This window comes from Panulirus ornatus, chromosome 32 (assembly GCF_036320965.1).
Source record: "Panulirus ornatus isolate Po-2019 chromosome 32, ASM3632096v1, whole genome shotgun sequence".
Taxonomy (NCBI): Eukaryota; Metazoa; Arthropoda; class Malacostraca; order Decapoda; family Palinuridae; genus Panulirus; species Panulirus ornatus.
The window spans coordinates 10,565,703-10,590,121 of NC_092255.1; the positions used below are offsets into that span (position 1 = coordinate 10,565,703).

The 24,419-nt window shown below is 41.7% G+C and overlaps 1 protein-coding gene across 2 annotated transcripts in view; it reads left to right on the forward strand.

Moving 5' to 3' along the window:
* The window catches only part of LOC139759044 (venom protease-like), an 81,481-nt gene that overhangs the window by 39,268 nt on the left and 17,794 nt on the right, over positions 1-24,419 (forward strand). For both annotated transcript variants that reach the window (XR_011714984.1, XM_071680946.1), the window contains exon 5: positions 8,900-9,003. Coding sequence is in view for 1 of the 2 variants with exons in the window: in XM_071680946.1 (XP_071537047.1) it covers positions 8,900-9,003 (104 nt within the window). In the remaining variant the exon portion in view is untranslated. The remainder of the gene's footprint in view (positions 1-8,899; positions 9,004-24,419) is intronic.

The window sequence follows — 24,419 nt, forward strand, 5'->3', positions numbered from 1 at the left end:
AAACAGAAGGAGTCACGCGGGGAGTGCTCATCCTCCTCGTAGACTCAGATTGGGGTGTCTAAATGTGTGTGGATGTAACCAAGATGTGAAAAAAGGAGAGATAGGTAGTATGTTTGAGGAAAGGAACCTGGATGTTTTGGCTCTGAGTGAAACGAAGCTCAAGGGTAAAGGGGAAGAGTGCTTTGGGAATGTCTTGGAAGTAAAGTCAGGGGTTAGGGAGAGGACAAGAGCAAGGGAAGGAGTAGCAGTACTCTGAAACAGGAGTTGTGGGAATATGTGATAGAATGTAAGAAAGTAAACTCTCGATTAATATGGGTAAAACTGAAAGTTCATGGAGAGAGATGGGTGATTATTGGTGCATATGCACCTGGGCATGAGAAGAAAGATCATGAGAGGGAAGTGTTTTGGGAGCAGCTGAATGAGTGTGTTAGTGGTTTTGATGCACAAGACCGGGTTATAGTGATGGGTGATTTGCATTCAAAGGTGAGTAATGTGGCAGTTGTGGGAATAATTGGTATACATGGGATGTTCAGTGTTGTAAATGGAAATGGTGAAGAGCTTGTAGATTTATGTGCTGAAAAAGGACTGGTGATTGGGAATACCTGGTTTAAAAAGCGAGATATACATAAGTATACGTATGTAAGTAGGAGAGATGGCCAGAGAGCGTTATTGGGTTACGTGTTAATTGACAGGGGCGCGAAAGAGAGACTTTTGGATGTTAATGTGCTGAGAGGTGCAACTGGAGGGATGTCTGATCATTATCTTGTGGAGGCTAAGGTGAAGATATGTGGGTGTTTTCAGAAAAGAAGAGTGAATGTTGGGGTGAAGAGGGTGGTGAGAGTAAGTGAGCTTGGGAAGGAGACTTGTGTGAGGAAGTACCAGGAGAGACTGAGTACAGAATGGAAAAAGGTGAGAACAAAGGAAGTAAGGGGAACTGCGGAGGAATGGGATGTATTTAGGGAATCAGTGATGGAGTGCGCAAAAGATGCTTGTGGTATGAGAAGCGTGGGAGGTGGGTTGATTACAAAGGGTAGTGAGTGGTGGGATGAAGAAGTAAGATTATTAGTGAAAGAGAAGAGAGAAGCATTTGGACGATTTTTGCAGGGAAAAGATGCAATTGAGTGGGAGATGTATAAAAGAAAGAGGCAAGAGGTCAAGAGAAAGGTGCAAGAGGTGAAAAAGAGGGCAAATGAGAGTTGGGGTGAGAGAGTATCATAAAATTTTAGGGAGAATAAAATGATGTTCTGGAAGGAGGTAAATGAAGTGCGTAAGACAAGGGAGCAAATGGGAACTTCAGTGAAGGGCGCAAATGGGGAGGTGATAACAAGTAGTGGTGATGTGAGAAGGAGATGGAGTGAGTATTTTGAAGGTTTGTTGAATGTGTTTGATGATAGATTGGCATATATAGGGTGTTTTGGGCGATGTGGTGTGCAAAGTGAGAGGGTTAAGGAAAATGATTTGGTAAACAGAGAAGAGGTAGTAAAAGCTTTGCGGAAGATGAAAGCCGGCAAGGCAGCAGGTTTCGATGGTATTGCAGTGGAATCTATTAAAAAAGGGGGTGACTGCATTGTTGACTGGTTGGTCAGGTTATTTAATGTATGTATGACTCATGGTGAGGTGCCTGAGGATTGGCGGAATGGGTGCATAGTGCCATTGTACAAAGGCAAAGGGGATAAGAGTGAGTGCTCAAATGACAGAGGTATAAGTTTCTTGAGTATTCCTGGTAAATTATATGGGAGGGTATTGATTGAGAGGGTGAAGGCATGTACAGAGCATGAGATTGGGGAAGAGGAGTGTAGTTTCAGAAGTGGTAGAGGATGTGTGGATCAGGTGTTTGCTTTGAAGAATGTATTTGAGAAATACTTAGAAAAGCAAATGGATTTGTATGTAGCATTTATGGATCTGGAGAAGGCATATGATAGAGTTGATAGAGATGCTCTGTGGAAGGTATTAAGAATATATGGTGTTGGAGGCAAGTTGTTAGAAGCAGTGGAAAGTTTTTATCGAGGATGTAAGGCATGTGTACGTGTAGGAAGAGAGGAAAGTGATAGGTTCTCAGAGAATGTAGGTTTGCGGCAGGGGTGTGTGATGTCTCCATGGTTGTTTAATTTGTTTATGGATGGGGTTGTTAGGGAGGTGAATGCAAGAGTTTTGGAAAGAGGGGCAAGTATGAAGTCTGTTGTGGATGAGAGAACTTGGGAAGTGAGTCAGTTGTTTTTCGCTGATGATACAGCGCTGGTGGCTGATTCATGTGAGAAACTGCAGAAGCTGGTGACTGAGTTTGGTAAAGTGTGTGAAAGAAGAAAGTTACGAGTAAATGTGAATAAGAGCAAGATTATTAGGTACAGTAGGGTTGAGGGTCAAGTCAATTGGGAGGTAAGTTTGAATGGAGAAAAACTGGAGGAAGTAAAGTGTTTTAGATATCTGGGAGTGGATCTGACAGCGGATGGAACCATGGAGGCAGAAGTGAATCATAGGGTGGGGGACGGGACGAAAATCCTGGGAGTGTTGAAGAATGTGTGGAAGTCGAGAACATTATCTCGGAAAGCAAAAATGAGTATGTTTGAAGGAATAGTGGTTCCAACAATGTTGTATGGTTGCGAGGCGTGGGCTATGGAAAGAGTTGTGCGCAGGAGGGTAGATGTGCTGGAAATGAGATGTTTGAGGACAATGTGTGGTGTGAGGTGGTTTGATCGAGTAAGTAATGTTTGGGTAAGAGAGATGTGTGGAAATAAAAAGAGCGCGGTTGAGAGAGCAGAAGAGGGTGTTTTGAAATTGTTTGGTCACAGGGAGAGAATGAGGGAGGAAAGATTGACCAAGAGGATATATGTGTCGGAGGTGGAGGGAACGAGGAGAAGAGGGAGACCAAACTGGAGGTGGAAAGATGGAGTGAAAAAGATTTTGAGTGGTCGGGGCCTGAACATGCAGGAGGGTGAAAGGCGTGCAAGGAATAGAGTGAATTGGATCGATGTGGTATACCGGGGTTGACGTGCTGTCAGTGGATTGAATCAGGGCATGTGAAGCGTCTGGGGTAAACCATGGAAAGTTGTGTCCGGCCTGGATGTGGAAAGGGAGCTGTGGTTTCGGGCATTATTGCATGACAGCTAGAGACTGAGTGTGAACGAATGGGGCCTTTGTTGTCTTTACCTAGCGCTACCTCGCACACATGAGGGGGGAGGGGGATGGTATTCCATGTGTGGCGTGGTGGCGATGGGAATGAATAAAGGCAGACAGTGTGAATTGTGTGCATGGGTATATATGTATGTGTCTGTGTGTGTATATATATGTGTACATTGAGATGTATAGGTATGTATATTTGCGTATGGGTTGGGCCATTTCTTTCGTGTGTTTCGTTGCGCTACCTTGCAAACGCGGGAGACAGCGACAAAGCAAAATAAATAAATAAATAAAATAAATAATATATATATATATATATTTATATATATATATATATATATATATATATATATATATATATATATATATATATATATATATATATATATATATATATATGTATATATATATATATATATATATATATATATATATATATATATATATATATATATATATATATTATACTTAATCACCGTTTTCTGCGTTAGCGAGGTAGCGCAAGGAAACAGACGAATGAATGGCCCTACCCACCCACATACACATGTGTATACTTAAACGTCCACACACCCACATATACATACCTATACATTTCAACGTATAGATACATATACATACACAGCCATATACATATATAGACATGTACATATTCATACCTGCTGTCTTCATCCATTCCATATGAACCCCCCCCCCCCCCCCCCCCCCCCCCCCCCCCCCCCGACGAGGTACCGCTAGTAAAAGACAAAAAGGCCACATTCGTTCACACTCAGTCTCTAGTTGTCATGTGTAATGTACCGAATCCGCAGCTCCCTTTCCACATCCAGGCCCCACAAGACTTTCCATGCTTTACCCCAGACGCTTCACATGCCTGTTTCAATTCATTGACATCACGTCGAACCCGGTAAACCACATCGTTCCAATTCACTCTATTCCTTGCACGCCTTTCACCCTCCTGTATGTTCAGGCCCCGATTCCTCAAAACCTTTTTCATTCCATCCTTCCACCTTCTATTTGGTCTCCCACTTCTCGTTTCCTCTACCTCTAACACATAGATCCTCTTTGTCAATCTTTCCTCACTCATTCTCTCCATGTTACTAAACCATTTCAATACACCCTCTTCTGCTCTCTCAACCACACTCTTTTTATTACCACACACCTCTCTTACCCTTTCATTCGATCAAAGCACCTCGAAACACATATTGTCCTCAACCATTTCTTTTCCAACACATCCACCCTCCTTCGCACAACGCTATATAAAGCCCATGCCTCGCAACCATATAACATTGTTGGAACTACTATTTCATCATACATACCCATTTTTGCTCTCGAATCTAACAATCTTGTCTTCCACACATTCTTCAACGCTCCCAGAACATTCCCCTCCCAAACTCTGTGACTCACTTCCGCTTTCATGGTTCCATCCGCTGCCAAATCCACTCCCAGATATCTAAAACACTTCACTTCCTTAGGTTTTTCTCCATTCAAACTTACCTCCTAATTAACTTGCCCGTCAACCTTACTGAACCTAATAACCTTCCTCTTATTCACATATACTCTCAGCTTTCTTCTTTCACACACTTTCCCAAACTCAGTCACCAACTTCTGCAGTTTCTCACCCGAATCAACCATCAGCGATGTATCATCAGCAAACAATAACTGACTCACTTCCCAAGCCCTCTCATCGACATCAGATTGCATACTTGCCCATCTCCCCAAGACTCTTGCATTCACCTCCCAAACCACCCCATCCATAAACACATTAAACAACCATGGAGACATCACGCACCCCTGCCACAGACCGACATTCACTTGGAACCAATCACTTTCATCTCTTCTTACTCGTACACATGCCTTACATCCTTGGTAAAAACTTTTCACTGCTTCTGGCAACTTACCTCCCACATCATAAACGCTTAATATCTTCCACAAAGCATCTCTGTCAACCCTATCATATGCTCTCTCCAGATTCCCAAATGCTACATGCAAATCCATCTGTTTTTCTAAGTATTTCTTACATACATTCTTCAAAGCAAATACCTGATCCACACCTCCTCTACCACTTCTGAAACCACACTGCTCTTCCCCAGTCTGATGTTCTCAATAAATACCCTCCCATATGATTTCCCAAAAATACTCAACAAACTTGTACCTCTGTAATTTGAACACTCACCTTTATCCGATTTGCCTTTGTATAATGGCACTCTGCATGTATTCCGCCAATTCTCCATGAACCTATCAACCAATCAACAACACAGTAACCCCCTTTTTCCAATAAATTCCACTGCAATACCATCCAAACCCGCTGCTTGCCGTCTTTCATCTTCCGCAAAGCTTCCACTACCCGGTCTCCGTTTACCCTCTCACTTCGCGCACCAAATCTACCAAAACACCCTATTTCTGCCACTCTGTCATCAAACACACACACACACACACACACACACACACACACACACACACACACACATGTACACAGACACACAGGCACACACACACACATTCTTTTTCTTTCATACTATTCGCCATTTCCCGCATTATATATATATATATATATATGTATATATATAATTTATATATCGTAAAGGAGATGGCCTTAGTAGGGGATTCAGCTGCCAGTACAGAATCACTAGACTTAAAAGGAAAAACTCGTACTCATTGTTTCTAAGCTTCACAGAATCTTTCACCTCGGTGTTTAGGTTCCTGGCTGGTGAACTCCGTTTTCCAGTTTATATCATCACAGAAATCTTTGAGTTTTCTCGAGTTTCCATAATTGCATCTCCTTTCATTTTGATTCTTCGTTGTTCTTTTAACTTCCTCAGTTATCACATAATCAAACAAACATTGCATAAACATTTATTTCCAATTGCTGTATCATCTACGATATTTTCAATATCTAGTCCCTGTCATCCTGATACATTTAATGTCAAGCTGGTATAGAAAATGTGTGTGTAATATGTTTGTGTCCTTTTAGTAGATGACTGGATGAAGGAAGACATTGAACCACTAAATGGAGCAGTTTCTTTTATATATTAGTAAATTATAAGGGAATATATTTTCCTCGCACATTGGATGAAACATATATTGGTTTTTCACCCGAGTATGTAAGGAGGATTAGTTAATCCCTTGTAGGTGAGGAAAAATGTGAAATTTAGGACAGGGAAAAAATAAGGATTGGATGAAAGAAAAGGATATCTAAATATCTAACATTTATGAATAGGTTGGAAGTGTTTACACATTAATATAAGCTGAATGATAATGATATAATAAGAGTGAACCTTTGGAATATATGTCCGATCTGCTGTGCTTGGAAGAATAATGGTTGTTTTTGTGACTGTTACAATGAGGATAGTGTATTACCCGGAATTATTGAATGATCACTGAAACAAGCATGGAAATGTTTTAAAGATGATGACACTATATGTAAACTAATGTTATCTGACATTGCAAACGCAATAGAATGTTTGGAAAAGAGTTTGAAACGAGAAATTGAGAGTAAGTGTAAACAAAAGCAAGGTTATTAGGTACAAGTTTTCTGGGATGTAAGTTTGAATGAAAAAAATTGAAGGAAGTGAAGTGTTTTAGATATGTGGGAGTGGACTTGGCAGAGAATGGAACCATAGAAGTGGAAGTGAGTCATAGGGTGGGGGAGAGGGCGAAGGTTCTGAAACGATAAAGAATGTTATCTCGGAGAGCAAAAGTGGATATATTTGAAGGAATAGTAGTTCCAACAATATTATATGGGAGCGAGGCTTGGGCTGTAAATAGGTCTGTACGGAGGAGGGTGGATGTGTTGGAAATGAAGTATTTGAAGACAATATGTGCTGTGAGGTGGTTCAGTCAAGTAAGTAATGAAAGGATGCAAGAGATGTGTGGTAATAAAAAGACTGTGGTTGAGAGAGCAGAAGAGGGTGTGTTGAAATGGTTTGGACATATGGAGAGAATGAGTGAGAAAAGGTTGCCAAAGGCGATACATGTGTCAGAAGTAGAGGGTCAAGGAGAACCAGGAAACCAGATTGGAGAAGGAAGGATGGAGTGAAAAAGATTTTGAACGATCGGGGTCTGAACATACAGGAAGGTGAAAGGCATTCACGGAATAGAGTGAATTGGAACAATGTGATATTCTGGGGTCGACATACCGTCAATGGACTGAACCAAGGAATGTAAAACGTCTGGGGTAAACCATGGAAAAGTCTGTGGGGCTTGGATGTGGATAGAGAGCTATGGTTTCGGAGTGGATATGGCCATTCTTTGTATGCTTCCTGGCTCTACCTCGCTGGTGCAATGGGTGGCGATGCTATTTTCTGCGGGGAGGAGTGGCGCTGGAAATGGATAAATGCGGGCAAGTATGAATATATACATGTGCATAAATGTTTATGTATGTGTATGTGTATGTATGTGTTGGTGTACGTGTGTATGGGTCTTCCTGGTTCCTTAACGCTACCTCGCTGACGCGGGAAATGGCGAATGTATGATTCATATATATGATTCATAACGCCATTTCCCGCGTTAGCAAGGTAGCGTTAAGAACAGAGGACTGGGCCTCTGAGGGAATATCCTCACCTGGCCCCCATCTCTGTTCCTTCTTTTGGAAAATTAGAAAAAAAAAACGAGGGGAGGATTTCCAGCCCCCGCTCCCTCCCCTTTTAGTCGCCTTCTACGACACGCAGGGAATACGTGGGAAGTATTCTTTCTCCCCTATCCCCAGGGATAGATATATACAAACCTCCAACAACTAGGATCGAACCCGGGACCCCTGTGCAAGAGGCGGGAATGCTAACCGCTTACTTGAAAAAAAAAAAAAAACATAAGATGGAGCTACCAAGTTGACTCCTGGACTGAGTAACAAATCCTCTGAGGGCTTACTGAACTAATTAGGTTTATCAAGCTTACAAAAGACATAAGAAGTGAGCTAAGAGAGGTATTCAGAATTATCAAAGGCTTTTTATAATCTTGATTCTAAGCAGTTATTAAGGCTTGCTTTTGTGAGTGAACTCAAAGTATTGGATACATACTCGTGGGCAAACAGTATTAATCACGCATGATTAACCAAATAGAGTGGTCCAAAGAAGTACCTTAGATGAGTTTAATGTATGTACCTCCTTAGTTGCATGAAAGGTTTGCAAGTTGCTTCTTTTTCAAGAATCTGTACATTTTTTATTCTTACCTCATTAATCTGTGAGTTACTAACATCTATCATCGAAAACAGGAACAAGAGGATTTAGGTGCTGTTTGAATTCCTTTGTTTTCTTTTGTATAAGAACTTAGAATTACAGTAAGAGATTTGTGAGGAAGCAGTTTGCAAAAACGTTCGGGGGAAAGATTGTCGATATGATGTAGCCATGTTAGGTGCACTGCAGGGAAGAAGCTGGTGAACATAATCAATACGAGTGCAGTTAAGAATACGAAGGGAATAGAACAAACAGTAAAGATATAGATAATGTGTGGTATGGAATTTTGAAATGGAAATGAGTGACTGTTGTTTACGATGATGGTATTTGTGTGTGAGGCTTCAAAGCGGAATACGGAAGAAAGTCTCACCATACAGGTAAGATCTAAGTACAGTGTGAGGTCATTATGAACTCCTTTGGTATAAAATCTTGTTCATAGTGCGTCTGAACAAACGTTAAGGATATGTATTCATGAGATTTGAGGTACTTGACCCATTTTCTGTAAATAGGGGCACGAACTTAAAAAGTAACAGACAAACGATAGATAGATAGATGACAGAGAGGTAAGATATGTCATAAAGTGATAACTGATTGTGAGACTTTTATCGTTTCCACAGGCGCTGTTAGGGGAGCACGACGTTGCAGGCATCAATTGGTTCTGTGGCGGTGTTCTCATCAACGACCAGTGGGTCCTGTCAGCTCTACACTGTTTCCTCCAAAAGTAAGTTTTGCAAAATACTGAAAGACGAAGCGTACATAATACTGGGAATGCATGTGAATATGTGATATTATAATCGTAGGTTAGCCAAATCTCTTAATCCAAAGGATGACAGACACACCGGGGTCACCATTACGTTAAAAAAAGTAAAGAAAATAAGAAATGGGACGTGAATATTGGCAGAGTCATGTCTGAGTTCAAATGAACCGCAACCATATATATATATGTGTGTGTGTGTGTGTGTGTGTACGAACAAAGTGCATATTAACGCGCACCTTCATAGAACATACAAACCTCCAACAGCCAGGATCGAACCCGGGAACCCTGTGCAACATACGGGAGCGCTACCGCTAGGATATGATCTCCCCTAATAGGTAAATGACTATTCGAATACTATGTACTCGAATACCCTTCGTCTCACGTTGGTGAGCAATGGGGTCTACACCTGATGGGAAATAACCGGCGTAGACCCCGTTGCTCACCAACGTGAGACGAAGGGTATTCGCATACATAGCATTCGAATAGCCATTTCCCTATTAGGGACGATCATAGCCTAGCGATAGCGCTCCCGCCTGTTGCACAGGGGTCCCGGGCTCGATCCTGGCTGTTGGAGGTTTGCATGTGGAAGAAGAAAGTTGAGAGTAAATGTGAATAAGAGCAAGGTTATTAGGTACAGTAGGGGTGAGGGTCAAGTCAATTGGGAGGTGAGTTTGAATGGAGAAAAACTGGAGGAAGTGAAGTGTTTTAGATATCTGGGAGTGGATCTGTCAGCGGATGGAACCATGGAAGCGGAAGTGGATCATAGGGTGGGGGAGGGGGCGAAAATTTTGGGAGCCTTGAAAAATGTGTGGAAGTCGAGAACACTATCTCGGAAAGCAAAAATGGGTATGTTTGAGGGAATAGTGGTTCCAACAATGTTGTATGGTTGCGAGGCGTGGGCTATGGATAGAGATGTGCGCAGGAGGATGGATGTGCTGGAAATGAGATGTTTGAGGACAATGTGTGGTGTGAGGTGGTTTGATCGAGTAAGTAACGTAAGGGTAAGAGAGATGTGTGGAAATAAAAAGAGCGTGGTTGAGAGAGCAGAAGAGGGTGTTTTGAAATGGTTTGGGCACATGGAGAGAATGAGTGAGGAGAGATTGACCAAGAGGATATATGTGTCGGAGGTGGAGGGAACAAGGAGAAGAGGGAGACCAAATTGGAGGTGGAAAGATGGAGTGAAAAAGATTTTGTGTGATCGGGGCCTGAACATGCAGGAGGGTGAAAGGAGGGCAAGAAATAGAGTGAATTGGAGTCATGTGGTATACAGGGGTTGACGTGCTGTCAGTGGATTGAAGCAAGGCATGTGAAGCGTCTGGGGTAAACCATGGAAAGCTGTGTAGGTATGTATATTTGCGTGTGTGGACGTGTGTATGTACATGTGTATGGGGGGGGGGGGTTGGGCCATTTCTTTCGTCTGTTTCCTTGCGCTACCTCGCAAACGCGGGAGACGGCGACAAAGTATAAAAAAAAAAAAAAAAAAAATATATATATATATATATATATATATATATATATATATATATATATATATATATATATATATATTAATATATATATATATATTAATATATATATATATATATATATATATATATATATATATATATATATATATATATATATATATATATATATATATATATATATATATATATATATTCACATTTACTCTCAACTTTCTTCTTTCACACACTTTACCAAACTCAGTCACTACCTTCTGCAGTTTCTCACATGAATCAGCCACCAGCGCTGTATCATCAGCGAACAACAACTGACTCACTTCCCAAGCTTTCTCATCCACAACAGACTGCATACTTGCCCCTCTTTCCAAAACTCTTGCATTCACCTCCCTAACAACCCCATCCATAAACAAATTAAACAACCATGGAGACATCACACACTCCTGCCGCAAACCTACATTCACTTAGAACCAATCACTTTCCTCTCTGCTTACACGTACATATGCCTTATATCCTTGTTAACAACTTTTCACTACTTCTAACAACTTGCCTCCCACACCATATATTCTTAATACCTTCCACAGAGCATCTCTATCAACTCTTATCATATGCCTTCTCCAGATCCATAAATGCTGCATACAAATCCATTTGCTTTTCTAAGTATTTCTCACATATATTCTTCAAAGCAAACACCTGATCCACACATCCTCTACTACTTCTGAAACCACACTGCTCTTCCCCAATCTGATGCTCTGTACATGCCTTCACCCTCTCAATCAATACCCTCCCATATAATTTACCAGGAATACTCAACGAACTTATGCCTCTGTAATTCGAGCACTCACTCTTATCCCCTTTGCCTTTGTACAATGGCACTATGCAAGCATTCCGCCAATCCTCAGGCACCTCACCATGAATCAAATATACATTAAATAACCTTACCAACCAGTCAGCAATACAGTCACCCCCTTTTTTTATTAAATTCCACTGCAATACCATCCAAACCCGCTGCCTAGCCGGCTTTCATATTCCGCAAAGCTTTTACTACCTCTTCTCTGTTTACCAAATCATTTTCCCTAACCCTCTCACTTTGCACACCACCTCGACCAAAACACCCTATATCTGCCACTCTATCATCAAACACACTCAACAAACCTTCAAAGTACTCACTCCATCTCCTTCTCACATCACCACTACTTGTTATCACCTCCCCATTAGCCCCGTTCACTGAAGTTCCCATTTGTTCCCTTGTCTTACGCACTTTATTTACCTCCTTCCAAAACATCTTTTTATTCTCCCTAAAATTTAATAATACTCTCTCACGCCAACTCTCATTTGCCCTCTTTTTCACCTCTTGCACCTTTCTCTTGAACTCCTGCCTCTTTCTTTTATACATCTCCCACTCATTTGCATCATTTCCTTGCAAAAATCGTCCAAATGCCTCTCTCTTCTCTTTCACTAATAATCTTACTTCTTCATCCCACCACTCACTACCCATTCTAATCTGCCCACCTCCCACACTTATGCCACAAGCATCTTTTGCGCAAGCCATCACTGCTTCCCCAAAATACATCCCATTCCTCCCCCACTCCCCTTACGTCCTTTGTTCTCACCTTTTTTCATTCTGTATTCAGTTTCTCCTGGTACTTCCTCACACAACTCTCCTTCCCAAGCTTACTTACTCTCAAGACTCTCGTCACCCCAACATTCTCTCTTCTTTCTGAAAACTTCTACAAATCTTCACCTTCGCCTCCTCAAGATAATGATCAGACATCCCTCCAGTTGCATCTCTCAGCACATTAACATCCAAAAGTCTCTCTTTCGCGCGCCTATCAATTAACATTTAAACCAATAACACTCTCTGGCCATCTCTCCTACTTACATACGTATACTTATCTATATCTCTTTTTAAACCAGGTATTCCCAGTCACCAGTAAATGTGAATAAGGTTATTGGGTACAGTAGGGTTGAGGGTCAAGTCAATTGGGAGGTAAGTTTCAATGGAGAAAAACTGGAGGAAATGAAGTGTTTTAGATATCTGGGAGTGGATTTGGCAGCGGATAGAAGCATGGAAGCAGAGGTGAATCATAGGGTGGGAGAGGGGGCGAAAATTCTGAAAGCCTTGAAGAATGTGTGGAAGTCGAGAACATTATCTCCGAAAGCAAAAATGGCTATGTTTGAAGGAATAGTGGTTCAAACAATGTTGTATGGTTTCGAGGCGTGGGCTATGGATAGAGTTGTGCGGAGGAGGGTGGATGTGCTGGAAATGAGATGTTAGAGGACAATATGTGGTGTGAGGTGGTTTGTAAGGTGGTTTGTAATGGTAAGAGAGATGTGTGGAGATAAAAAGAGCGTGGTTGAAAGAGCAGAAGAGAGTGTTTTGAAGTGGTTTGGGCACAGGGAGAGAATGAGTGAGGAAAGATTGACCAAGAGGATATATGTGTCGCAGGTGGAGGGAACGAGGAGAAGTGGGAGACCAAATTGGAGGTGGAAAGATGTAGTGAAAAAGATTTTGAGTGATCGGGGCCTGAACATGCAGGAGGGTGAAAGGCGGGCAAGGAATAGAGTGAGTTGGATCGATGTGGTATACCGGGGTCGACGTTCTGTCAATGGAATGAATCAGGGCATGTAAAGCGTTTGGGGTAAACCATGGAAAGTTCTGTGGGGCCTGGATGTGGAAAGGGAACTGTGGTTTCTGGAATTATTGCATGACAGTTGGAGACAGAGTGTGAACGAATGGGGCCTTTGTTGTCTTTTCCTAGAGCTACCTCGGACACATGAGGGGAGAGGGGGATGTTAGTCCATGTGTGGCGAGGTGGCGATGGGAATGAATAAAGACAGAGAGTGTGAATTGTGTGCATGTGTATATATGTATGTGTCTGTGTGTGTATATCTATGTGTACATTGAGTTGTATGGGCATGTATATTTGCGTGTGTGGACGTGTATGCATGTACATGTGTATGGGGGTGGGTTGGGCCACTTCTTTCGTCTGTAACCTTGCGCTACCTCGCAAACGCAGGAGACAGCGACAAAGCAAAATAAATAAATGATTTTTTTTTCTTTGTCGCTGTCTCCCGCGTTTGCGAGGTAGCGCAAGGAAATAGACGAAAGAAATGGCCCAACCCATCCCCATACACATGTATATACATACGTCCACACACGCAAATATACATACCTACACAGCTTTCCATGGTTTACTCCAGACGCTTCACATGCCCTGATTCAATCCACTGACCGCACGTCAACCCCGGTATACCACATCGATCCAATTCACTCTATTCCTTGCCCTCCTTTCACCCTCCTGCATGTTCAGGCCCCGATCACACAAAATCTTTTTCACTCCATCTTTCCACCTCCAATTTGGTCTCCCACTTCTCCTCGTTCCCTCCACCTCCGACACATATATCCTCTTGGTCAATCTTTCCTCACTCATTCTCTCCATGTGCCCAAACCATTTCAAAACACCCTCTTCTACTCTCTCAACCACGCTCTTTTTATTTCCACACATCTCTCTTACCCTTACGTTACTTACTCGATCAAACCACCTCACACCACACATTGTCCTCAAACATCTCATTTCCAGCACATCCATCCTCCTGCGCACAACTCTATCCATTGCCCACGCCTCGCAACCATACAACATTGTTGGAACCACTATTCCTTCAAACATACCCATTTTTGCTTTCCGAGATAATGTTCTCGACTTCCACACATTCTTCAAGGCTCCCAGAATTTTCGCCCCCTCCCCCACCCTATGATCCACTTCCGCTTCCATGGTTCCATCCGCTGCCAGATCTACTCCCAGATATATAAAACACTTTACTTCCTCCAGTTTTTCTCCATTCAAACTTACCTCCCAGTTGACTTGACCCTCAACCCTACTGTACCTAATAACCTTGCTCTTATTCACATTTACTCTTAACTTTCTTCTTTCACACACTTTAGCAAACTCAGTAACCAGCTTCTGCAGTTTCTCACATGAATCAGCCACCAGCGCTGTATCATCAGCGAACAACAACTGACTCACTTCCCAAGCAATCTCATCCCCAACAGACTTCATACTTGCCCCTCTTTCCAAAACTCTTGCATTCACCTCCCTAACAACCCCATCCATAAACAAATTAAACAACCATGGAGACATCACACACCCCTGCCGCAAACCTACATTCACTGAGAACCAATCACTTTCCTCTCTTCTTACACGTACACATGCCTTACATTCTCGATAAAAACTTTTCACTGCTTCTAACAACTTGCCTCCCACACCATATATTGTTAATACCTTCCACAGAGCATCTCTATCAACTCTATCATATGCCTTCTCCAGATCCATAAATGCTACATACAAATCCATTTGCTTTTCTAAGTATTTCTCACATACATTCTTCAAAGCAAACACCTGATCCACACATCCTCTACCACTTCTGAAACCACACATATCTGCCACTCTATCATCAAACACATTCAACAAACCTTCAAAATACTCACTCCATCTCCTTCTCACATCACCACTACTTGTTATCACCTCCCCATTTGCGTCCTTCACTGAAGTTCCCATTTGCTCCCTTGTCTTACGCACTTTATTTACCTCCTTCCAGAACATCTTTTTATTCTCCCTAAAATTTAATAATAACTTCTCACCCAAACTCTCATTTGCCCTCTTTTTCACCTCTTGCACCTTTCTCTTGACTTCCTGTCTCTTTCTTTTATACATCTCCCACTCAATTTCATTTTTTCCCTGCAAAAATCGTCCAAATGCCTCTCTCTTCTCTTTCACTAATAATCTTACTTCTTCATCCCACCACTCACTACCGTTTCTAATCATCCCACCTCCCACTCTTCTCATGCCACAAGCATCTTTTGCGCAATCCATCACTGATTCCCTAAATACATCCCATTCCTCCCCCACTCCCCTTACTTTTTCCATTCTGTACTCAGTCTCTCCTGGTACTTCCTCACACAAGTCTCCTTCCCAAGCTCACTTACTCTCACCAGCCTCTTCACCCCAACATTCACTCTTCTTTTCTGAAAACCAATACAAATCTTCACCTTAGCCTCCACAAGATAATGATCAGACATCCCTCCAGTTGCACCTCTCAGCGCATTAACATCCAAAAGTCTCTCTTTCGCGCGCCTGTCAATTAACACGTAATCCAATAACGCTCTCTGGTCATCTCTCCTACTTACATACGTATACTTATGTATATCTCGCTTTTTAAACCAGGTATTCCCAATTACCAGTCCTTTTTCAGCACATGAATCTACAAGCTCTTCACCATTTCCATTTACAACACTGAACACCCCATGTAAACCAATTATTCCCTCAATTGCCACATTACTCACCTTTGCATTCAAATCACCCATCATTATAACCCGGTCTTGTGCGTCATATATATATATATATATATATATATATATATATATATATATATATATATATATATATATATATATATATATATATATATATATATATATTATGTGTCACACACACACACCCACCGAAGCAGTACAGAAAGCTTAAGCGTCGCGTCATGAGAAGAACCATCATAATGGAGTTCCACGGACTGTGATCCTTGCTGTGGTTACAAGAATGTTCTTCCGCCCACCAGTGATGCTACTAGGTTTGTGAATCAAGAACCATTGCAACACAAACCTCGCCAGGTGGTAGTGTCCCGCAGTGTATCGAGACACCCTTCCCCAGAACTTTTTTAAAGGGGAAGTAAATGTTTATAGTTGTGTTATTGGAGTGATAGTTTTCATACATGGTGCTTTGACAAGAAAATAATGAAATTGGAAAAAATGTAGCTTAGACATTGAAGCTTTTTGATACAGTGGTTAAACTGATGAGAACTACTATTGACGTTTGTGAAAATAACTTATACCTTTCCCTTTCCATAGCCAGAGTTGAACCATTTTGTGACATTCATTTTTTCATTTCATTTCAAGCTAGAAGTTTCAGTTTTCTAAATTATTTCTTATATTTTTCATAGGTATATATATGTATATGTGTGTGTGTGTGTGTGTATATGTGCTTATGTATGTGTATGTATATATATATATGTATGTATATATATATATATTATCCCTGGGGATAGGGGTGAAAGAATACTTTCCACGCATTCTTCGCGTCTCGTAGAAGGCGACTAGAGGGGACGGGAGCGGGGGGCCAGAAATCCTCCCCTCCTTGTATTTTTTTTAACTTTCTAAAATGGGAAACAGAAGAAGGAGTCACGCGGGGAGTGCTCATCATCCTCGAAGGCTCAGACTCGGGTGTCTGAATGTGTGTGGATGTAAACAAGATGTAAAAAAAAGGAGAGATAAGTAGTATGTTTGAGGAAAGGAACCTGGATGTTTTGGCTCTGAGTGAAACGAAGCTCAAGGGTAAAGGGGAAGAGTGGTTTGGGAATGTCTTGGGAGTAAAGTCAGGGGTTAGTGAGAGGACAAGAGCAAGGGAAGGAGTAGCACTACTCCTGAATCAGGAGTTGTAGGAGTATGTGATAGAGTGTAAGAAAGTAAATTCTAGATTGATATGGGTAAAACTGAAAGTTGATGGAGAGAGATGGGTGATTATTGGTGCATATACACCTGGGCATGAGAAGAAAGATCATGAGAGGGAAGTGTTTTAGGAGCAGCTGAATGAGTGTGTTAGTGGTTTTGATGCACAAGACCGGGTTATAGTGATGGGTGATTTGAATGTGTGCAAAGGTGAGTAATGTGGCAGTTGAGGGAATAATTGGTATACATGGAGTGTTCAGTGTTGTAAATGTAAATGGTGAAGAGCTTGTAGATTTATGTGCTGAAAAAGGACTGATGATTGGGAATACCTGGTTTAAAAAGCGAGATATACATAAGTATACGTATGTAAGTAGGAGAGATGGCCAGAGAGCGTTATTGGATTACGTGTTAATTGATAGACTCACGAAAGAGAGACTTTTGGATGTTAATGTGCTGAGAGGTGCAACTGGAGGGATGTCTGATCATTATCTTGTGGAGGCGAAGGTGAAGATTTATGGGGGTTTTCAGAAAAGAAGAGAGAATCTTGGGGTGAAGAGAGTGGTGAGAGTAAGTGAGCTTGTGTGAGGAAGTATCAGGAGAGACTGAGTACAGAATGGAAAAAAGGTGAGAACAAAGGAGGTAAGGGGAGTGCGGGAGGAATGGGATGTATTTAGGGAAGCAGTGATGGCTTGCGCAAAAGATGCTTGTGGCATGAGAAGCGTGGTAGGTGGGTTGATTAGAAAGGGTAGTGAGTGGTGGGATGAAGTAGTAAGATTATTAGTGAAAGAGAAGAGAGGCATTTGAACGATTTTTGCAGGGAAAAAATGGAAATGAGTGGGAGAGGTATAAAAAAAAAAGGCAGGTCAAGAGAAAGGTGCAAGAGGTGAAAAAGAGGGCAAATGAGAGTTGGGGTGAGAGAGTATCATTAGATTTTAGGGAGAATAAAAAGATGTTTTGGAAGGAGGTAAATAAAGTGCGTAAGACGAGGGAGCAAATGGGAACTTCAGTGAAGGGCGCTAATGGGGAGGTGATAACAAATAGTGGTGATGTGAGAAGGAGATGGAGTGAGTATTTTGAAGGTTTGTTGAATGTGTTTGATGATAGAGTGGCAGATATAGGGTGTTTTGGTCGAGGTGGTGTGCAAAGTGAGAGGGTTAGGGAAAATGATTTGGTAAATAGAGAAGATGAAAGCCGGCAAGGCAGGAGGTTTGGATGGTATTGCAGTGGAATTTATTAAAAAAGGGGGTGACTGTATTGTTGACTGGTTGGTAAGGTTATTTAATGTATGTATGATTCATGGATTTATGGATGGGGTTGTTAGGGAGGTGAATGCCTGAGTTTTGGAAAGAGGGGCAAGTATGAAGTCTGTTGGGGATGAGAGAGCTTGGGAAGTGAGTCAGTTGTTGTTCGCTGATGATACAGCGCTGGTGGCTGATTCATGTGAGAAACTGCAAAAGCTGGTGACTGAGTTTGCTAAAGTGTGTGAAAGAAGAAAGTTAAGAGTAAATGTGAATAAGAGCAAGGTTATTAGGTACAGTAGGGTTGAGGGTCATGTCAGTTGGGAGGTGAGTTTGAATGGAGAAAAACTGGAGGAAGTAAAGTGTTTTAGATATCTGGGAGTGGATCTGGCAGCGGATGGAACCATGGAAGCGGAAGTGGATCATAGGGTGGGGGAGGAGGCGAAAATTCTGGGAGCCTTGAAGAATGTGTGAAGTCGAAAGCATTATCTCGGAAAGCAAAAATGGGTATGTTTGAAGGAATAGTGGTTCCAACAATGTTGTATGGTTGCGAGGCGTGGGCTATGGATAGAGTTGTGCGCAGGTGGATGGATGTGCTGGAAATGAGATGTTTGAGGACAATGTGTGGTGTGAGGTGGTTTGATCGAGTAAGTAACGTAAGGGTAAGAGAGATGTGTGGAAATAAAAAGAGCGTGGTTGAGAGAGCAGAAGAGGGTGTTTTGAAATGGTTTGGGCACATGGAGAGAATGAGTGAGGAAAGATTGACCAAGAGGATATATGTGTCGGAGGTGGAGGGAACGAGGAGAAGAGGGAGACCAAATTGGAGGTGGAAAGATGGAGTGAAAAAGATTTTGTGTGATCGGGGCCTGAACATGTAGGAGGGTGAAAGGAGGGCAAGGAATAGAGTGAATTGGAGCGATGTGGTATACCGGGGTTGACGTGCTGTCAGTGGATTGAATCAAGGCATGTGAAGCGTCTGGGGTAAACCATGGAAAGCTGTGTAGGTATGTATGTTTGCGTGTGTGGACGTATGTATATACATGTGTATGGGGGTGGGTTGGGCTATTTCTTTCGTCTGTTTCCTTGCGCTACCTCGCAAACGCAGGAGACAGCGACAAAGCAAAAAAAAAAAAAAAAAAAATGATTCATGGTCAGATGCTTGAGGATTGGCGGAATGCTTGCATAGTGCCATTGTACAAAGGCAAAGGGGATAAGAGTGAGTGCTCAAATTACAGAGGTATAAGTTTGTTGATTATTCCTGGTAAATTATATGGGAGGGTATTGATTGAGAGTGTGAAGGCATGTACAGAGGATCAGATTGTGGAAGAGCAGTGTGGTTTCAGAAGTTGTAGAGGATTTGTGGATCAGGTGTTTGCTCTGAAGAATGTGTGTGAGAAATACTTAGAGAAACAAATGGATTTGTATGTAGCATTTATGGATCTGGAGAAGGCATATGATAGAGTTGATAGAGATGCTCTGTGGAAGGTTTTAAGAATATAAGGTGTGGGAGGCAAGTTGTTAGAAGCAGTGAAAAGTTTTTATCGAGGATGTAAGGCATGTGTACGTGTAGGAAGAGAGGAAAGTGATTGGTTCTCAGTGAATGTGGGTTTGCGGCAGGGGTGTGTGATGTCTCCATGGTTGTTTAATTTGTTTATGGATGGGGTTGTTAGGGAGGTGAATGCAAGAGTTTTCGAAAGAGGGGCAAGTATGCAGACAGTTGCGGATGATAGAGCTTGGGAAGTGAGTCAGTTGTTGTTCGCTGATGATACAGCGCTGGTGGCTGATTCATGTGAGAAACTGCAGAAGCTGGTGACTGAGTTTGGCAAAATGTGTGAAAGAAGAAAGTTAAGAGTAAATGTGAATAAAATCAAGGTTATTAGGCACAGTAGGGTTGAGGGTTAAGTCATTTGGGAGGTAAGTTTGAATGGAGAAGAACTGGAGGAAGTAAAGTGTTTTAGATATCTGGGAGTGGATCTGGCAGCGGATGAAACCATGGAAGCGGAAGTGATTCATAGGGTGGGGGAGGGGGCGAAAATTCTGGGAGCATTGAAGAATTTTTGGAAGTCGAGGACATTATTTCGGAAAGCAAAAATGGGTATGTTTGAATGAATAGTGGTTCCAACAATGTTGTATGGTTGCGAGGCGTGGGCTATGGATAGAGTTGTGCGCAGGAGGGTGGATGTGCTGGAAATGAGATGTTTGAGGACAATATGTGGAGTGAGGTGGTTTGATCGAGTAAGTAATGTAAGGGTAAGAGAGATGTGTGAAAATAAAAAGAGTCTGGTTGAGAGAGCAGAAGAGGGTGTTTTGAAATGGTTTGGTCGCATATAGAGAATGAGTGAGGAATGATTTACCAAGAGGATATATGTGTCAGAGGTGGAGGGAACGAGGAGAAGTGGGAGACCAAATTTTAGGTGGAAAGATGGTGTGAAAAAGATTTTGAATGATCGGGGCCTGAACATGCAGGAGGGTGAAAGGCGGGCAATGAATAGAGTGAATTGGAACGATGTGGTATACCGGGGTCGACGTGCTGTCAATGGATTGAACCAGGGCATGTGAAGCGTCTGGGGTAAACCATGGAAAGTTGTGTGGGGCCTGGATGTGAAAAGGGAGCTATGGTTTCGGTGCATTATTATATGACAGCTAGAGACTGAGTGTGAACGAATGGGGCCTTTGGTGTCTTTTCTTAACGCTACCTCGCATACATGAGGGTGGGAGGGGGTTGTTATTCCATGTGTGGCGAGGTGGCGATGGGAACAAATAAAGGCAGACAGTATGAATTATGTACATGTGTATATATGTATATGTCTGTGTGTGTATATATATGTGTACATTGAGATGTATAGGTAAATATATTTGCGTGTGTGGACGTGTATGTATATACATGTGTATGTGGGTGGGTTGGGCCATTCTTTCGTCTGTTTCATTGCGCTACTTCGCTAACGCGGGAGACTGCGACAAAGCAAAATAAATAAAATAAAATATATATATATATATATATATATATATATATATATATATATATATATATATATATATATATATATATATATATATATATATATATATATATATATATATATATATATATATATATATATATATATATATATATATATATATATATATATATATATATATATTTATTAAAAAAGGGGGTGACTGTAATATTGACTGGTTGGTAAGGTTATTTAATGTATGTATGACTCATGGTGAGGTGCCTGAGGATTGGCGGAATGCGTGCATAGTGCCATTGTACAAAGGCAAAGGGGATAAGAGTGAGTGCTCAAATTACAGAGGTATAAGTTTGTTGAGTATTCCTGGTAAATCATATGGGAGGGTATTGATTGAGAGGGTGAAGGCATGTACAGAGCATCAGATTGGGGAAGAGCAGTGAGGTTTCAGAAGTGGTAGAGGATGTGTGGATCAGGTGTTTGCTTTGAAGAATGTATGTGAGAAATACTTAGAAAAGCAAATGGATTTGTATGTAGCATTTATTGATCTGGAGAAGGCATATGATAGAGTTGATAGAGATGCTCTGTGGGAGGTGTTAAGAATGTATGGTGTGGGTGGCAAGTTGTTAGAAGCAGTGAAAAGTTTTTATCGAGGATGTAAGGCATGTGTACGTGTAGGAAGAGAGGAAAGTGATTGGTTCTCAGTGAATGTAGGTTTGCGGCAGGGGTGCGTGATGTCTCCATGGTTGTTTAATTTGTTTATGGATGGGGTTGTTAGGGAGGTGAATGCAAGAGTTTTGGAAAGAGGGGCAAGTATGAAGTCTGTTGGGGATGAGAGACCTTGGGAAGTGAGTTAGTTGTTGTTCGCTGATGATACAGCGCTGGTGGCTGATTCATCTGAGAAACTGCAGAAGCTGGTGACTGAGTTTGCTAAAGTGTGTGAAAGAAGAAAGTTAAGAGTAAATGTGAATAAGAGCAAGGTAATTAGGTACAGTAGGGTTGAGGGTCAAGTCAATTGGGAAGTAAGTTTGATTGGAGAAAAACTTGAGGAAGTAAAGTGTTTTAAATATCTGGAAGTGGATCTGGCAGCGGATGGAACCATGGAAGCGGAAGTGGATCATAATGTGGGGGAGGGGGCGAAAATTCTGGGAGCTTTGAAGAATGTGTGGAAGTCGAGAACATTATCTCGGAAAGCAAAAATGAGTATGTTTGAATGAATAGTGGTTCCAACAATGTTGTATGGTTGCGAGGCGTGGGCTATGGATAGAGTTGTGCGCAGGAGGATGGATGTGCTGGAAATGAGATGTTTGAGGACAATGTGTGGTGTGAGGTGGTTTGATCGAGTAAGTAACGTAAGGGTAAGAGAGATGTGTGGAAATAAAAAGAGCGTGGTTGAGAGAGCATAAGGGGGTGTTTTGAAATGGTTTGGGCACATGGAGAGAATGAGTGAGGAAAGATTCACCAAGTGGATATATGTGTTGGAGGTGGAGGGAACGAGGAGAAGTGGGAGACCAAATTAGAGGTGGAAAGATGGAGTGAAAAAGATTTTGTGTGATTGGGGCCTGAACATGCAGGAGGGTGAAAGGCGGGCAAGGAATAGAGTGAATTGGATCGATGTGGTATACCGGGGTTGACGTGCTGTCAGTGGATTGAATCAGGGCATGTGAAGCGTCTGGGGTAAACCATGGAAAGCTGTGTAGGTATGTATATTTGCTTGTGTGGATGTATGGATATTCATGTGTATGGGGGTGGGTTGGGCCATTTCTTTCGTCTGTTTCCTTGCGCTACCTTGCAAACGCGTTAGACAGCGGCAAAAAAAAAAAAGTATATATATATATATATATATATATATATATATATATATATATATATATATATATATATATATATATATATATATATATATAAATATATATATTTATATACATAATTTTGGAAATGGTTTACGTGGGGTGTTCAGTGTTGTAAATAGAAATGGCGAAGAGCTTGTAGATTTGTGGGCTGAAAAAAGACTGGTGATTGGAAATACCTGGTTTAAAAAGAGATATACATAACTATATAAGTTGAAGAGATGGTCAAAGGGCATTATTTGACTCTCTGGTAATTGATAGGCGTGTAAAAGAGTCTTTTGTATGGTAATGTACTGAGAGGGGCAGCTGGAGGGATGTCTGATCACTCTCTTGTGGAGGCGAAGGTGAAGACTTGTAGAGGTTGTCAAAAAAAATCAGAGAGAATGTTAGGGAGTAGACAGTGGTGAGTGTAAGTGAACTTGGAAAGGAGAGTTGTATGAGGAAGTACCAGGACAGGTTGAGTGTAGAATGGCAAAAGGTAAGAGCAAATGACGTGAGCGGAGTGGGTGAGGAATGTGATGTATTTAGGGAACCAGTGATGGCTTGTGCTAAAAAATGCATGTGGCATGAGAAAGGTGGGAGGTGGACAGATGAGAAATGGTAATGAGTGTTGGGATGAAGTAAAGGTGTCAGTGAGAGAGAAAAGAGAGGCGTTTGGATGATACATGTAAGGAAGGAGTGCAAATGATTAGATGTATAAAACAGAGCGGCTGGAGGTCAAGAGAAACGTGGAAAGGTTGAAAGAGAGGGCAAATGAGAGTTAGGGTGAGAGAGTATCATTAGACTTTAGGGAGAATAAAAAGATGTTTTGGAAGGAGGTTAATGACGTGCGTAAGACAAGAGAACAAATGGGAACATCCGTGAAGGGGGCAAGTGGGGAAGTAATAAGAAGTAGTGATGAAGTGAGAAGTAGATGGAATGAGTATTTTAAAGGTTTGTTGAATGTGTTTGATTATAGGGTGGCAGACACCGGATGTTTTGGTCGGGGTGGTGTGCTAAGTGAGAGGGACAAGGAGAACGGTTTAGTGAAGAGAGGAGGTCCTGAAGGCTGTGCGGAAGATGAAATCCGGCAAGGCGGCGGGTTAGGATGTTTTTGCAGTGAAATGTTTAAAAGAATAGGGTGACTTTGTTGTTGACTGGTTAGTAATATATTCAGTATATGTATGTATGACGATTGGCGGAATACATGCATAGTTGAGTGTTCAAACCGCAGAGGCATAAGTCTCTTGAGTATCCCTGGAAAATCATATGGGAGGGTATTGATTGAGAGAGTTAAGGCATGTACAGAGCATCAGATTGGGTAAGATCAGTGTGGTTTCAGAAGTGGTAGAGGATGTGTGGATCAGTTGTTTGCTTTGAAGAATGTAAGTGAGAAA